General features: G+C 35.5%; 2 protein-coding genes across 4 annotated transcripts in view; one reads left to right on the top strand and one right to left on the bottom strand.

Moving 5' to 3' along the window:
- Positions 1 to 17154, bottom strand: part of GNG10 (G protein subunit gamma 10) — a 35259-nt gene that overhangs the window by 4481 nt on the left and 13624 nt on the right. Inside the window, exon 3 of one of the 2 annotated variants that reach the window (XR_015766910.1) lies at positions 12782 to 12889. The exons of the other annotated variant lie outside the window; for it this stretch is intronic. The gene's annotated coding sequence lies outside the window, so the exon portion shown is untranslated. The remainder of the gene's footprint in view (positions 1 to 12781; positions 12890 to 17154) is intronic. 2 annotated transcript variants of the gene reach the window in all.
- SHOC1 (shortage in chiasmata 1) overlaps positions 1 to 17154 on the top strand; it is an 84127-nt gene that overhangs the window by 66316 nt on the left and 657 nt on the right. For both annotated transcript variants that reach the window (XM_088019239.1, XM_028108702.2), the window contains exons 23-27: positions 1123 to 1244; positions 5460 to 5553; positions 11005 to 11136; positions 12766 to 12915; positions 13578 to 14541. In XM_088019239.1, the coding sequence (XP_087875365.1) occupies positions 1123 to 1244; positions 5460 to 5553; positions 11005 to 11136; positions 12766 to 12915; positions 13578 to 14541 (1462 nt within the window). The remainder of the gene's footprint in view (positions 1 to 1122; positions 1245 to 5459; positions 5554 to 11004; positions 11137 to 12765; positions 12916 to 13577; positions 14542 to 17154) is intronic.

The raw sequence follows: 17154 nt of genomic DNA, 5'->3' as shown, positions 1-17154 counted from the left end.
ACTAGTTTGAATGGTATGGAATATAATTTAATAGCAAATACGGTAAGGTAGAAGTCCGATCGTGAACAAATGTTAACAGTATAAGAATTATATAATGGAAACATAAAGCTCTGTTAGAGGGTTTCTTAAGAGTTACCATGTCTTACATATTTAAAGCTTTTTAAAAAGATTTTATTTATTTATTTGAGAGAGAGAGCATGCACAAATGAGAGAGCACAAGCAGGGGGAGCAGCAGAGGGAGAGGGAGAAGCAGGTGCCCAGCTGAGCAGGGAGCCTGATGTGGGGCCCTATCCCAGGACCCTGGGATCATGACCTGAGCCAAAGGCAGATGCTTAACTGGCTGAGCCACCTAGGTGCCCCTAAAGTTTTTTTAAAAAACAATTATTTAGGGAGAAATACCATTTGGGAGACTTTTAAATTTAATTCATAGTTACATAACTTGTTGTTAGAGTAAGACACTTCCTGAATCATTCACTCTATCAAAAATTAATTGTAGACCCAAGTCGGGCTCCATGTAGCCTGCTTAAGATTCTCTAAGATTCTTTCCCTCTCCCTCTGCCCCAGCCAACCCCACTTGCGTGTGCTCTCTCTCTAAAGTAAAATAAAATAGAAGAAAATAAAATAGAATGTAACTTTGAAAAAAACTTAATTGCATTAAAGGGAAAAGAATATTCTAGACTATTAGAGAGCAATTCCTGGAAGTCCATTGATCGCTTCTTTATTATCTTCCTTAAATAAACATTCAGTGCAGATTTTCCCATGAGTTTTTAAACATATTTTATATTGCCCTTACAAGTAGGCAAATCCCTGTCTATAAAGGACTTTGCCCAAATAGGGGCACTCTATAGGCTGCTTTCTTCATATCTAGGACTTTGGGAGATTCATGAGCCTTCCTTGCTGAAGTTATCATTTGCTGGTTGATATCTACTGTAGCTTTTCCCCTATTACTTCCAGTGTGATTTTAATTTTTCCAGAAAATGGAAGCCCATACCCATGACTCTTCTCAAGTTGTTATATATATATTAATATATATATAATCTAAAATAGATTATTAAAATATGGTAGTAATAATTTCATAACAACTATTCAACCTAGTAAATCTTTTTATTTTTTTTCTGGTAGGACCTAGAAGAATTGAATTGTGAGAAGGCATCAGACAATATCATTATGAGACTGATGGCATTATCATTCCAGTACAGCTATTGTTGGATAATCTTATATACAAAAAAAACATTAAACTCAGAGTAAGTAAACATTTCTTCATCCAAAGTTATGTTTATATTCCTTATTTGGTCCTCTTCTTTGAATAAAAGTAGCCAAAATTTTTGAATAAAAGTAGTTAAAATTTTTCTACTTGCTCATCTAGTTTGCTTTGAGTCAGGGATCTTCGAGATGGAGGCATGCCCATAGGAAAACAAATCAGAATTTTGGAGATGATATATTTCCACTGGGCTTTCTGTGCAAATCATCCTCCTCTAGTTCACTAAGAGTTGCTGCTTTAAGTGTTTCACTTTTCATTACTTTTTAGTTCTGGACTTGTCTGTTAAAAGATGCCATTCTTAAATCACTTCTCTCTAAAAGCTTATTTAAATTTGCCAACTAAATAGCACCTTGCTATTCTTTCTTTCATTGACGTGCTTAACTTAAAAAATACAAAAAATCCATGCCAAGATACTGGCTCAAATTATCATTATATGTCCCTTCTTTCCTTCATCTTAAAATTTTATGAACCCACAGCTTTCACCTCCTTTTTTTATTCTCTGCAGTCTGGCTTTTCTCCTACATCTGTACTAATCTGTCTCTCAGGATCACTTCCACCTCCAAAAGTATTTTTATCTTTCTCTGCTCTAAAGTATTAAAGACTGTTGTCAGTGCTTCCTTACTTGAAGCTCTTCAGTCCCACGACACTTCACAGTTTTGATCTTCTAACTACTCTTTCTCTCTCTTTACCTCTTCTTCTTCCTTGTCCCAGTCTCCAGATACATCTGAATTCTTTTCTTTCTTCTATTCAATCCATTAGAAACCTTACTCACTGCCATAGCTTCAATCAGCATCTTTCTGCCTACACTGATTATAATTATATCTGCAGCTGGAGTCGCTCTTTGAAATTCCTGACAGGTATCTCTAATTTTCTATTAAATATTTCCACCCTGATATTATGTAGGCTCTCAAACTTAACATGTTCCAGGGTGAATTCATTGTATTCTCTATCCCCTCCAAAACAGTATCTCCTCTTTTCTGCCCTTTGACTATTTATGGCCATTGTCTTTCTTTTAGTCACCGAAATTAAAAACATATCTTATGGATATAATCACTAGTCTCTTTTTTATCTATCCCCTCTCTCCATTTATATTACCAACATCTTAGTTTAGATCTTATGTGGACTGTTAACTACCGTTTTCCCACCTCATGGCTCTCCATGTTACTCTCCATAATCTGTCATACATTCGATTAATATTCCAAAAACCAGGCTCCTACTGTTCCACTCTAATAAAAAGCCTACTGACTTCCCTATTATCTACTGAATACATACATACTGTTCACCCTAATATTCAAAGTCTTCAGAATATAATCCTGACCTATATTTTCAGGCTTAATTTTCACTGTTTTTCATTTCAGCCAGAGGATTGCTCACTGGTTCACAAACACGGTCCTTACTTTGCCACTTCTACTTCTGCTGATACATTTTTCTCTTTCTACAATATTCTCTATTTCCTCCAACTATTTGATCTGGTGAAATCATGCCTATTTTTCAAAACCTATCCCCAAATATCACTTTTTCTATTCTGTCTTTCCTTAATACTCCCATCTCATGCACACAAATAGTTAATTGTGACCTCTCCATCCTTTGAACTCCTTAGCTCTCTATCCTTTCCTCATCTTTGATATTTACCACATTTTGCCTTGTATTATCATTTGGAGTACTTGCCCCAAGGCACTGCACATTGTTTCGTATGATAGATGCTTGGTAAATATTCCTTGATTGAATGAATGAATCTTTCCTACTAAATTTCAAACTGGTCTCCTTTTTAAAAAAAAAATCTCTACAGTATCACATAACACATACCAAATCACTCATAGTAGAAGTTCTTAAAATATATAGTCTGGGGTGCCTTGGGTGGCTCAGTTGGTTAAGTGTCTTCCTTCAGCTCACCATCCTGAGGTCCTGGGATCGAGCCCTGCGTCGGGCTCCCTTCTCAGCATGGAGTCTGCTTCTCCCTCTCCCTCTGCCCCTCCTCCCGCTCGTGCTCTCTCTCACTCTCTCAAATAAATAAAATCTTTAAAAATATATTATTTAGTTATTAGAGAAGGTATAGAGATCTTTCCTTATTTGACATTGCATATGTGATTTTTTTCTTTACTGACTTTCCAGTTTGATTACATTTTTGTTTACCTACTGTACCAAGCTCTTTGTATACAATTATTATTATGTGGGATAAGTATAAGTTAAAATTTAAGAGTCCAAACACCTTGGTTCTTATTTCTTTTTCTATTAACAATAACCTCTAGCAAGTCATTTAACCTTGTTTTTCCTTTCTACCAAAATTGAAAAATAAAAATAATAATTTAGGTGTAAAATCTTCATTTTGAATATAGTAAAGGCTGTATAGCATTTTAAGCTTGGAACTTGCTTGTAAAGCATTTAAGCTTTATCAAGATCTTGGAAGTATCCCATAGATAAAAACTGTTTTGGAAAAAAATTTTAAGTTGTTTTTAGATTGCTATTCACCTATGTTCCAGAGGTGTAATTGAAGTACAGCAAAAGAGAAGGGATTCACACTTATTTTTACCCAGATTTTCATGAAAAAAAAAAACCAATTATGTAATAGTCTGAGACAGTTTTATGTTCAGGATATGAAGAGTTATTTATTCACAATAAGATATTATTATAAAATGTAGTTATTTTCAGACTTCTAGGTATCTCAGTTCTATACTTTTAGATGTATAAAACATTTAAGAAGTCTCTTAATCAACTGACCAAATGAGGAAAATTCAACATACAAAATAAAATTGCTTGAATTACCTTAGTTCCTGTTCAAGAAAATGTGTTAGGAGTCCCCAAGACTACCCCCAGGTTTGATGATTTGATAAGAGGATTCACTGGACTCGGCATATACTTGTACTCATGATTATGATTTATTATAGTAAATGGTTACCAAGCAAAATCAGCAAAGGGAAAAAGTGCATGGAACAAAATCCAGAGGAAGCTAGAAGGAAGCTTCCAGGAATCTTCTCCTAGTAGAATCACACGGAATGTGCTTAATTTCCACAGGAAAGAGTTGTGACAACACTTGTTAAAATGTTGTGTACGAGGGAAACTCACTAGAGACTCAATGCCCAGGGCTTTCAGTAAGGATTGGCTATGTAGGCACCCTCTGCCTAGCACATATCAAAATTCTAGACTCCCAAGAAGAAAAGGTGTTCAGCAGAAACCACATTGTTTATACAAGTAGTGTAGGCACAGTAAGCCACTCTTGTTAGCCACTCTTACGGAAAAAGCTTGCCTGAGAAAAAAACTAGCAAGGGAAAGGAGAGCCAAGAAATTAAGGAGCCCTTGTCTCAATGATATGGTTTGAGTCCCTGGATCCAATAATGTCCTCTCCTGGACTTCTTAGTAATATGAGCCATTTCCTTTTTTCTGCTTAGGGTACTTAAAGTGGATAAAGGCAGTAGTAGTATATACCCATAGCTCAAGACTCACATCTGATCTGCTTAATTACCATAGGGGGAAAAAAAAGAGTGTTTTTTTAATTAAGATATAATTGACATACAAGATTTTGTAAGTTTAAGGTCTACAACATGCTGATTTGATACATTTATATATTGCAGTATGATTACCACTGTAAGGTTAGCTAACACCTCTATCACATTACATAATGATCATTGTAAAAAGTGTTTTTTCTGGTCGCCTGGGTGGCTCAGATGGTTAAGCGTCTGCCTTCAGCTCAGGTCATGATCCCAGAGTCCTGGGATCGAGTCCCGTATCGGGCTCCCTGCTCCTTGGGAGCCTGCTTCTCCCTCTGCCTCTCTCTCTCTCTCTCTCATGAATAAATAAATAAAATCTTTTAAAAAAAAAGTGTTTTTTCTGACAGTTCAAGAAAAAGACTCAGGGAGGATTCTAGTTATCCTGGCTCTGGTCACGTGTTCATATCTGAACTTGTTACTTTGGCCAGGGGATAGAGTATTTTAGTTGGATCAGTTAGAGAACCATCCCTGGAGCCAGTAAGGGGATGAGTTAAACTTCTCCCCTCAAACACACTCTCAGCATCCCCTAGATTCAACTGGATTGTTAAAGAATGGAGGTGGAACCATCTTCTTAAAAGAGTGCTGAGTCTGCCACACAGCTTTATCTTAGCCAGATTATTCTCATAACATGAAATGTGGAAAATGAAATGAACTTCTGATAGGTACAATCAGATATCAAATGAGTACAGTATAATAATATAATTTTTTTTTAGGTACCATCTTACAGAAAAAACACTTCATCATCTAGCACTGATTTATGCAGCTTTGTTATCTTTTGGGCTAAAATCAGAAGAACTGGATGTAAAGGTATTCTTTTCTTAAATGTTTGTTTATAAGTATTTTCATAAACCAAAATTATACTCAAACTCAAGTGCCCAGTGCAAAGAAACATTAAATTAGTAAACTAAAAAATGCTTAAAAGCCTTTTAAATAAAGAACATTTTCAAATTAATAAATATCCTTTCCACTTCAACTTCTGTTCTAAAAGAAGGGGTGCCTTGGGGCACCTGGGTGGCTCAGTTGGTGGAGAATCTGCCTTTGGCTCTGCTCATGATCTGGGGGTCCTGGGATCAGGCCCTGTGTCTGGCTCCTTGCTCAGTGGGGAGCCTGCTTCTCCCTCTCCGTCTGCCGCTCCCCCTGCTTGTGCTCTCTCTCCCTGTGTCAAATACATAAATAAAATCTTTAAAAAAATAATAAAAATAAAAAATAAAAGAAAGGTGCCTGGGTGGCTCAGATGGTTAAGCGTCTGCCTTCAGCTCAGGTCATGATCCCAGGGTCCTCGGATCGAGCCCTGCATCAGGCTTCCTGCTAGGCAGGGAGCCTGCTTCTCCCTCTGCCTCTGCCTCTCTCTCTCTCTGACTCTCATGAATAAATAAATAAAACATTAAAAAAAAAAAAAGGTGCCTGGGTGGCTCACTTGGTTAAGTGTCTGCCTTTGGCTCAGGTTATGATCCCGGGGTCCTGGGTTTGAGCCCTGTATCAGGCTCCCGGCTCAGTGGGGAGCCTGCTTCTCCCTCTCCCTCTGTTGCTGCTTGTGCTCTCTCTCTCTCTCAAATAAATAAATTTAAGAAAAATTAAAAGCCTTTAATAAATTTAAAGTCATATTTTATCTCTTAATTACTATATGGCAGGATATGAATAAAAGTAAATATCCATTGATCAAAAATCATCACTTAAGAAACATACACTCTTTTTATCTGCTGTAGTGATCTCTAACCAGTGTCCTTTCTTGGTTCTTTTTTCAATGTCCTATTAAGAAATTTAGACACTCCTCCAAATTCAGAGCTCAGTCCTCTTCTGTTACCACTTTATACTTTTTCCTTAATAAATTCAGAATTCCCCGGGGCACCTGGGTGGCTCAGTCGTTAAGCATCTGCCTTCGGCTCAGGTCATGATCCCAGGGCCCTGGAATCGAGCCCCGCATCAGGCTCCCTTCTCCATGGGAAGCCTGCTTCTCCCTTTCCCACTCCCCCTGCTTGTGTTCCCTCTCTCACTATCTCTCTCTCTCTGTCAAATAAATAAATAAATAAATCTTTTAAAAAAATAAATTCAGAATTCCCACAAATTTGGCTTTCATTTCTGAGTATAATCTTTAAAATTTTCCTGACTTTTCTTAAGATCTGCACCTATAATTCTAGCATTCTACTGGAAATCTCCACACGAATATCCCACAGGTGCCTCAAACTCTATATGTCTAAAACACAACTCCTCATCCTCCCCACACTTAGTTTATGGCATTACTACTGTAACCTAATCAGTAGCTGCAGAGTCTCTAGAATATGTCTCTCCATTCTACTCCCACTGCTTTTTCCCAAATTCAGGCCTTCACCTCTCTTTTGGAGTTTTAAAACAACTTCCTGACTAATCTTATTTCTAGTCGTCCTCCTTTCGTGCATAATATAGATTCACACCAATTACATTTCTGAAATATAGCTGTGAACATTTCACTTCCTGAACTGTAAGTTCCTGAAAGAAAGGAAACATGTTTGTTTTCAGATTCCTGGTATCCAGCACAGCGCCAAGTATATAGTAGACTCTTGATAAATATGTGTTGTTAAATTGAATTTTCTTGCTCAAAAGACCTTCCATAGCTTCCTACTTCATTCAAAAGAGATCAAACTCAGCTGGATTCCAACTTCATGATTTGGCCCCTAGTAATTCTTCCTTTAACATCATTCTACTCACCATTTCCTGAATATGTCCACTCTATCACAGTTCAGCCAATGCACAAACATGTCATCCCAGCCTGTCTCCCACTTTCTCTTACTGCTAGCCTTTAGAGTTCTGTCTTTTGTTTGTTGCCCAGCTCAAACACTACCTCCTTTAAGAAATGTGCCCCAAGTATGCCCTCAGGATAAATCTCTCCTCCCATTCTCGCAAGAGCACTTCATACCTTTATTGTAGCATGACGTATTCATTCATATACCTTCCACGCTGGAGGCCGGTAAGAACCAGACCCTGTTTCTTTGAAAAATGTGTAGCATCCAGCACAGTGCTTTGTACACAGTAAAAATGTTCAACAAACATCTACTGAATAGAATTAAATCAAAGCACATCTGTTAAGAAAATTAACAAATGATCTATTTGAAATAGAATCCTGATCATTTTGATCCTGTGAGGCATATTAAGCATTGAAATAAAATTCTTAGAAAAGTTACCAATGAATGGCAAATTAAGTTTATTTCCTTTACCCATTCAACTGTGGTTTCACCACTTAACCAGCCTCTTTTCAGCTAATGGTAAGCAGTTATATGCAAAATATACTTCAGAGAATCATTTTATTCCTCTATACATGGGTTATGTGATATTAGTGAGCAATACTATATTCAGGTACAGTGATATGGCCCATAGAGGACATGTTCCAAGGAAGGCATTTAGGGATGACACAGGAAGTATGCCCAGGCACAATCCATTCCAAACAAAAGTCTGCTCCCACCCGGATCAAACGATTCCAAAAGTTTTTCAAGTTATACATAATAATCTTAAAAGTAGGTCAGTTTTTCCATAGAATTTGAGAAACAAATATCAGTTTGCTTTATTATCAGTATGTCACCAGTACCCAAGCCTCCTAGTCTCCTGACTTGATGACATTACCACATTAAAGGGGGTTCCCTAGACTTATATTATTTTAAAGTATACTGTTGCTTTACTTTACTGTATTTAGTAATATGGCTTTTGGCCTGTTAGAGCCCATCAGTATGGATTTTTAAAAAAATTTTTTCAGGTATCTGAACAGCCTAGCCATAAAGGAAGCATTAGGAAATTTAAGTACATTTTCTTTTTTTTTTTAAAGATTTTATTTATTTATTTGAGAGAAAGAATGAGAGATAGAGAGCATGAGAGGGGGGAGGGTCAGAGGGAGGAGCAGAAGCCTGATGCAGGACTCGATCCCGGGACTCCAGGATCATGACCTGAGCCGAAGGCAGTCACTTAACCAACTGAGCCACCCAGGCGCCCAAGTACATTTTCTTAAACTAAAAGAAAATACTGCTAGTAGTGTTATGCTATATTTTATTCTAACGTCAAAAAAAGTTCTATAAATTTTTTATAAACTCCTTTTGTGGAAAAATGCATAGATAAACATATATGCAAAATTTTGAAAATAATGCTAGGGGGTTTCTGAATCTCCCCAAATCTAGCCATGAGCTCCAGAATGCTTGCCCCAATAAATTAAGGTAATATTCATTACCATCATCATAAAATTGTGCCGTTTTATATTTAAATAAAACTGTCAGATCTTCTTAAAACATCCAAAACTGCAATAAAATTAATTTGGAATCAAACAGTGTTATTTCTGTGCACTCTATACATATTTGGGGTGCCTGGGTGACTCAGTCAGTTAGGCAACCGACTTGATTTCAGCTCAGGTCATGATCTCAGGGTCCTGAGATTGAGCCTGAGTTGAGCCCTAGTCAGGCTCCCCACTCCATTGGGGATGGAGCCTTCTTAAAGGTCTCTCTTTACCTCTCACTCTGCCCCTCCCCCCCACTGCTCACTCTCCCTCTCAAAAAACTTTTTTTGATATATTTAATATAATTTAAAGAAAATCCTCCTTTAGAATACATGTACTCCCCAGGTATGTACTAACAGTTGTGTATTTGTTATCTTGTGAAAGAAAAAATTGTCATAATTATTTTATGAGGTTTATACAGTCTTTGTTTCTTGAATTTTCACTACAGGACAGGATGTTTATATTTCTAAGATGATTTTTTAGGACAGTGTTCCCTATTCACATTAAACTGCTAATCCATGGACTGGGGTGCCTGGATGGTGCAGTTGGTTGAGCCACTGACTCTTGGTTTGGGCTCCACTCATTATCTCGGGATCTTGAGATTGAGCCCCCTTTCGGGCTCCTCGCTTAGCACGGAGTCTGCTTAGGCCTCTCTCTCCCTCTCCCTCTGTTCCTTCCCCACTCCCCTCTCTCTCTAAAATAAATAAATAAATCTTAAAAAAACAAACAAGCAAAAACCCTTCTAACCACATGGACTATATTTCGAAGGAATACTGAATCTAAAAGATGAAGAAGATAAAAATAGAACTGAAAGAAGAAAAAGACTGACATTTCAAAAGAGAGAAGGAAAACACAACTGACAGGAAGTAGGAGATATTAAGAAACTTTTTTTAGAGTTAAGTTTAACACACACAGTTTAGCATCAGATAAGCCAGTATTGGATGAACAATTCCCAAAATATTCTAAATCAAAACTTTTTTCTTTTTGGGGATGCCTGGGTGGTTCAGTTGGTTAAGCGTCTGCCTTCAGCTCAGGTCATGATCCCAGGGTCCTGGGGTAGAGCCCTGCGGGGCAGGGAGCCTGCTTTTCCCTCTCCCTCTGCCTGCTGTTCCCCCTCTTGTGCTCCCTCTCTGTCAAATAAATAAAATCTTAAAAAAAAAAAAACTGGGGCGCCTGGGTGGCTCAGTCGGTTAAGCAGCTGCCTTCGGCTCAGGTCATGATCCCAGGGTCCTGGGATCAAGCCCCGCGTCGGGCTCCCCGCTCAGTGGAGAGTCTGCTTCTCCCTCTCCCTCTGCCTGCCGCTCTGCCTACTTGTGCTATCTCTTTCTATCTCGCTGTCAAATAAATAAATAAATCTTAAAAAAAAACTTTTTTCTTTTTAAATACAGCATCAAATTCATCTGTAAATATCCTTTATCTTTTAATGTCATTTTGAAAAATCTTGCACTATATTTTTAAATTCTTATTTTTTTTTGAAGATTTTATTTATTTATTTGACAGAGAGAGAGAGCTAGCACAAGCAGGGGGGAGCGGCAGGCAGAGGGAGAGGGAGAAGCAGGCTCCCCATGGATCAAGGAGGCCAATGCCCAACTTGATCCCAGGACCCAGGATCATGACCTGAGCTGAAGGCAAAAACGGCTAACCGACAGAGCCACCAGGCACCCCTAAAATTCTTATTTTTGAGAACTACTAAATTTAACTTGGAAAAAAACAAAATATTAAATATTAATGACATCCAAATTACAAATAAATTTATTAGTAAATACAAAATGGAAGTGAAGAAATTTAGCTCCAAAAATTGGAAAACTATAAGGATATCATATTTAAAGAAGAAAAGAAAATTGCTTATCCTCCCAAATAAAATATGCTGGATTTCACATAGACATTTTAATAAATTATATCTAAAATTATTTTCAAAGATTAAAATCTGCTGGGGGTTTTTTTCTTCTAATTACAAATAATTTTTGAATGATATATTTTGCTTCCTAAAATTTCCTATATTCTAACATATAAAAAATATATTTTAGCTTGTAATTGCCCCAGGAGTGGAAGAGGCTGCACTGATAATTCGGCAAATTGCTGATCACAATTTAATGACCTCAAAGAGAGAACCTCATGAATGGTTGGATAAATCCTGGCTTGAAGTTTCACCATCTAAGGTTCATTTCCTAAATATGTAAATTAGGTATTTGCAAAGCAAATATAAATACATGTGTTTGAATTCTCTTTTTGGTAACATTTTTTTTTGTCCTATACTGTTTGCATGAGCATATATAGCAGTAACCAAAATGTACAATATTTATTTAGATCATTTTCCAGAATCATCAACTTCACAGAAGTATTTTAATGAGATCTTTTATAATGAACTTTCAAATCAAGTGTATTAGGTGATATAATGACTTCAGTGCCTAATATTTTCAAAACATAACTGTTTTTCTAGTTCCTAAATTTAAACATTTAAGAGTAGTAAATATGAGAAGAGCAAAATTCCATCATTCCATTTTGTCAGTAATTCAGTTACATAATTGAAACTGAAAGTAGAGTTGTAACATATTTGTGAGATTGCACAGTTCATTTTTAGAAATTCCTTTTGTTTAAGCATCAATCTCTCCAAGTTCTCATACCAACCTAGTATCTCTGTTACCTTTATTTTTTTAATATATTCAAATCATGAAAACATAAAAAAAGAATAATGAAGCTAACATGGAAAGTTCTTTCAGATATATTACATGAAGAATGAAGTTGCAGCATAGAGCTTGTGTACTACCACTTGTGTAAAACGGGGAAATTAATATTTATATGTGTTTGTAAATGAATAAAACATCCCTAGAAGGGTACCCAGAAATGATAACATTAGTTACCTCCAGAGAGGAGAACCGGGATAATGGGGTGAGGATGAGAGTTTTTACTGCACACCTTTTAGTACCTTTTGAATTTTGAACCATGTGACTATTTTACCTATTTAAAAAATAAAATTATAAAGCAAATAAATTAATTATTAATGTATTCCTATACATTCATCAAACATTCATATATTCATATATATTAAATCACAGAATTTTTGTATGCCTAAACAGAACATAGTACTCTTGGCAAGTATGGGTATAACTCATTATGGGATGTATGTATGTCTGTGCAGTTTCCCTCTTAGCAAGACATGTCTAATCTACTCACGTGTCTGTCATTTGATAAAATCAAAGAGGGTGCAAAAAGCCAGCGTAACCCAGAAAGAAAAGGAAATACAGTAATAGCAAAACATGGCTGCTGTATTTCTAGACTTTTATGAGATCTCTCTGAAAACACACATTTTTAGACCAACAAGGTCAGTTCTGTTCAATAGAAGTTCTTCCTATACTCTTCACAGCAAGGCTTTCCTGAAAGTATCATAAACATGGTTTCTCATAAACATGGTTCATCTTAATCAAATAGTGATAGTAGTATAAGGGAGAGCTAAAGAAATCTTGAGTTATAAAAGTCCCCTAAAACGTTTCTCATTAGAAAATCTGCCATTAGGTAAAACAGTTGTCATTCGAAGGAGACGAACTAGAACAAAAATTTTTGGATGAGTGATTAAAATGAATGAACTTTAAGATTTTTCTCAATTCTGAGAGCATATGAATCTTAACTGCCAAAGAAGTTCCTTTCCCTACTAGCCATACTTTTTTCCAGGCATCTCAAATTGGGTGATAGATACAATGACAAAAATTTTAATCTGCTAGATTGAGCAGAATAAAATGGATCATTTTCAAAGGACCAGTGGCTGATTATTCCTTTAAACTCTTTTCTAGGAAGAAATGTACTTACTTGACTTTCCATGTATTAACCCATTGGTGGCTCAGCTCATGTTAAACAAAGGACCTTCACTGCACTGGATATTATTAGCAACTCTGTGTCAACTTCAGGAGCTTTTACCTGAAGTTCCAGAAAAAGTGTTAAAGGTTAGTTATTTGAACTCCATAGTCTTACATGAATTTATTTCCTTTCCATTTGAGTACTGATTTTTACCATAACAGTTTTCAAGAGAAAGTATCCAAGTTTAATTGTTCTGGACTTTGTGTACCAAAGAAATAATTTACTTGAACTAAATTTCACATAGAACTCTCATTAGATGTCAATCACATTATACATTTTAAAGCTGTCTTGTATAGATAATTCAGTACAGTCAGCTTATCACACTTCAAATTATCTTGAAATGTTATTGTGCCCACAAGTATGTGATCACACACTCTATTCATATGTGCTTACAATCCTCATGCCCTTCCTTATAATAATAAAGAAAACTTTAGCCTTATTGGTAAAAATTTTACATTTTTATCAAGCAGATGGTATACATGTATAACTTGTGTAACTAAAAATTCTATTACAAGTGATTAGAAAATGGATTTTATAATAAGTTTTTCTTTTAATGGAGCCTAATTATGTTTCTTATGACATGGATCACTATAATACCCTACTTATTTATATTTTCCTTTCTTTACATATAGATAAGCATTGTTATTTATATTTACTTGACTGATGTTTATATTTTATTTGTTTATATTACTTGACTGATGTTTATATTGTATTTGTATTATAGTAATTAATTTTTAAATTTTTTTAGCATTTTTGTAGCATCACTTCCTTATTCAAGATCAGTTCTTCTTCCATAACAAATTCACCTCCAAGTCCATCACCTCAGGAAAATGGGAATCAGACTAGTACCTTTACCTCCCAGAGTTCAGCTTCTGGCTCTTCAAACTCTGTCTTTCAAGAACATAATGGATATTACCACTATTCAGATATAGGAGAGACAATGCACAGAGATACAAATAGCACTTCAAACTATAACTCTTCCCTTATGGAACTAAGAGAAACGCCATGCATTTTACCACCTGTGACTTCTTACAATCAGGCCAGCTACTGGAAGGACTCCAGTTGTAACCCTAACACAGTGCACAATCCTTTCCTGATTAATACAGAATCAAGAAATGTGGCTGGTAACTGCTTTCGAAACCAAAATGATTCAGAGTCAGATGTCTTTTATTTGGATCTAACACAAATGAACTGTGAAAACATAGTGTCACCAATTGACACTCAGAAGAGAGTTGCCCCTAATTTTATAAATTACCAGAAAAAGGGAACACATGATGCAAAAGGACCTATAAATAAAGAAGTGTCTGCCCCTGGCTTTTCACTAGAAGGATCCCAATCTCCTCTTCCCTGGAACTTTAAGAAAAATGTATGGGAACAACAGAATCACTCATTCAACTTAGAATGTGGTGCAGAGCAGACTACATGTGACAAATGGTACTCTCAGAAAGATAATTTATTCACTAATCAGCAAAAATATCTATCAGATGAGTTAGAAGGCTTCCTATGTGAAAGTTCAAATGCTGGGACTAAAAAGACTTCCTGGAAAGAATTACCATCTGTACCCAGTTTGGATTTATTTTGTGCTTCTGATCCTAATGTAAATCAAAAAGAATTCAGCAGTCTTTATTTCCACCAAAGAGCTGGAAAATGTTTAGGACAGAAAAGGCACTCTGAATCCTCATCTAACTCAGGAGACAAGAAATCATTACCAGGTAACACTATCTATCGTTAATAAAACTACTCACAGGTGTAATTTTTTTAAGTTTATTTATTCTTTTAGCAATCTCTGCACCCAGTATGGGGCTCAAACTCGTGACCCCAAGATCAAGAGTCACATGCCCTTCCAACATGAGCCAGCCAGGCACCCCTTGCAGATGTAATTTTAAAAGACAGAACCATCTCTAAATTTAAAAAAAAAGTTTGTTTTAATTACTGTACTTAAAGAATCTTCAATAACTTTGGAGTCAAAAAGAAAATCAAAATTCTAATTATAGACACCTAAGAAAATAAATGCAAACAAAATATGTCAAATTCTTGTAGCTTTAGATGAACTAAGCATTCAACTTAAGAAGTTAAAAATAAAACCTCAGAACAAGTCTAAGTAAAGCTGAAGACTAAAATTAGCAAAGATTAAACAGAGAAATCAGTGAATTAGAAGAACTAACTTCTTTGTTGGGCAGGAATATTTAATAGGCTAACATTTATTAAGAGCTTATTGTAGGTGCCCTTTTAGGCCCTTTATGTGGATTATTGAATTCTGACAATCCTATTAAGTAGATATTAAACAGATATTACTGTTAGCTCTACTTTACAATTGATGTTTCTGAACATTTAATCATATCAGTTTTTAAAAGGACAATTTTATTTTTTTTCTGGTAATGGTACCTCTTGTACCTTTATTTTCTATGTCATTTCTTGAACATCTAGAACAAAATATTAAGTTCTAATGGCCATACAAATGTAGCCTTACCATGATAGGGGAAAAAAATAATAAAAATGGGAGAAGCTTAAGCTTCAAAGCTCCTTTTTTGCATAGGCCCTTTTGTGAGGCTTGAGAGGCTCCCAGAAAATCTTGTATTCTTTGTTTTGTTAAAAGAATGACCTCCCCAAATACCATATGATCTCCCCCATATGTGGAATGTAAGAAACAAAACAAATGAACAAAGAAAAAAAGAGACAAACCAAGAAACATACCCTTAACTATAGAGAACAAACTGATGGTCACCAGAGAGGAGGTGGGTGGGGGATGGGTGAAATAGGGGATGGGAACTAAAGAGTGCACTCGCCATGACGAGCACTGAGTAATATATAGATTTGTTGAATCACTATATCGTACACCTGAAACTAATATAACACTGTATGTTAAGTATACTGGGATTAAATAATAATAAATAAAAATAAAAAATAAAGAATAAAATAAAATAAAAGAGGACCTCCCAACCTGTACAGTTGACCCTTGAACAACACAGGTTTGAACTGCATCGTCCACTTACACACAGAGTTTTTGATAAATACAATATGGTACTATAAATGTATTTTCTCTTATGATTTCTTAATATTTTTTTTCTAGCTTACTTCTTTGTAAGAATACAGTATATAGTACATATAACATACAAAACATGTGTTAATTGACTATGTATGTTATCAGTAAGGCTTCCAGTCCACAGTAGGCTCTTAGTAGTTAAGTAGTAGAGAAATCAAAAGTTATATATAGAACTTTGGGGTGCCTGGCTGGCTCACTCAGCATGTGACTCTTGATCTCAGGGTCATGAGTTTGAGCCCTATGTTGGATGCAGAGATTATGTTTAAAAAAAGTTATATATAGATTTTTGAGTAAGGGGAGAGAGTTGGCATCCCTAACACCCTCATCGTTCAAGGATCAACTGTATAAACCCCAGGACTCACAAAACTTGGGTTTGGTCCTACTTAATAGTCATAATTTGTTTTGTTCCTGATCTTAATGGGAAGTATTCTATCTGTAGTTTTGTAAGAACATTTGTGAGGAATAGATGCCAAATTTTATCCACATTTTTTTGGCACCTATTGGGGAAAATCAAACATGTTTTCTCCATTGATCCATTGGTGTCGAGGATTATAGTAACAGGTTTACTAATATTAAATCACTCTTATTATTCCATAATAAACTTAATTGGCTTTTGAAGAGTGATTCTTTTAATTTGCTGTTGAATATGGTTACTAATATTTATGATTTTCATATCTATATTCATAATGCAATTAATCTATTGTGTTCTTTACTTGTGCTCTGTCACATTTTGACATGAAGTTTATTCCAGCTTCATAAATGAACTGAATTAAAAATTCCATTTTTTTTCCATCTTGAACCAAATCAAGCATGGGAATTACTATATGTTCTTGAACATAGGGCATCCCAGTATATGATAATCCTCTGAGAAGATCTCAGAAATTATTTCTAATAACTTTTAATATTTAGGCTTTTGGAGGTAGGGATGGAATAGTCAAATGTGTATTTACATTTTAATTAAGTGTAAATATATTTTTAAATCATAGATTGGATAAATAATGTTCATTTAGAAATATTGCTTTTTTCCACTTTCAAACTTCTTCCATAAAATAATTTTATTCAAACAGTTCACATGAATCTTTGATACTAGTATCATTATCACTATGGAAACTTTTGACTTTTTTACTGTGCTTTCCCAAAGCACATCATTACCTTCATTGTTTAAGATATAACACTTTTAGAATTCATATTAATGCAGGCCTAGACAATTTATCCAAAGCCATTGGCATAATCTCAAGATAATATTCCATTTGTCTTATAGATGTGTATTTGTGATCTCTAT

Source organism: Eumetopias jubatus, unplaced genomic scaffold, assembly GCF_037043125.1.
Source record: "Eumetopias jubatus isolate StellerSeaLion01/CBP00866 unplaced genomic scaffold, mEumJub1_p1.0 scaffold_15, whole genome shotgun sequence".
In the NCBI taxonomy this organism is placed as follows: Eukaryota; Metazoa; Chordata; class Mammalia; order Carnivora; family Otariidae; genus Eumetopias; species Eumetopias jubatus.
The sequence above is the reverse complement of the archived record's forward strand: the minus strand, read 5'-3'. Positions and strand labels throughout refer to the sequence as shown.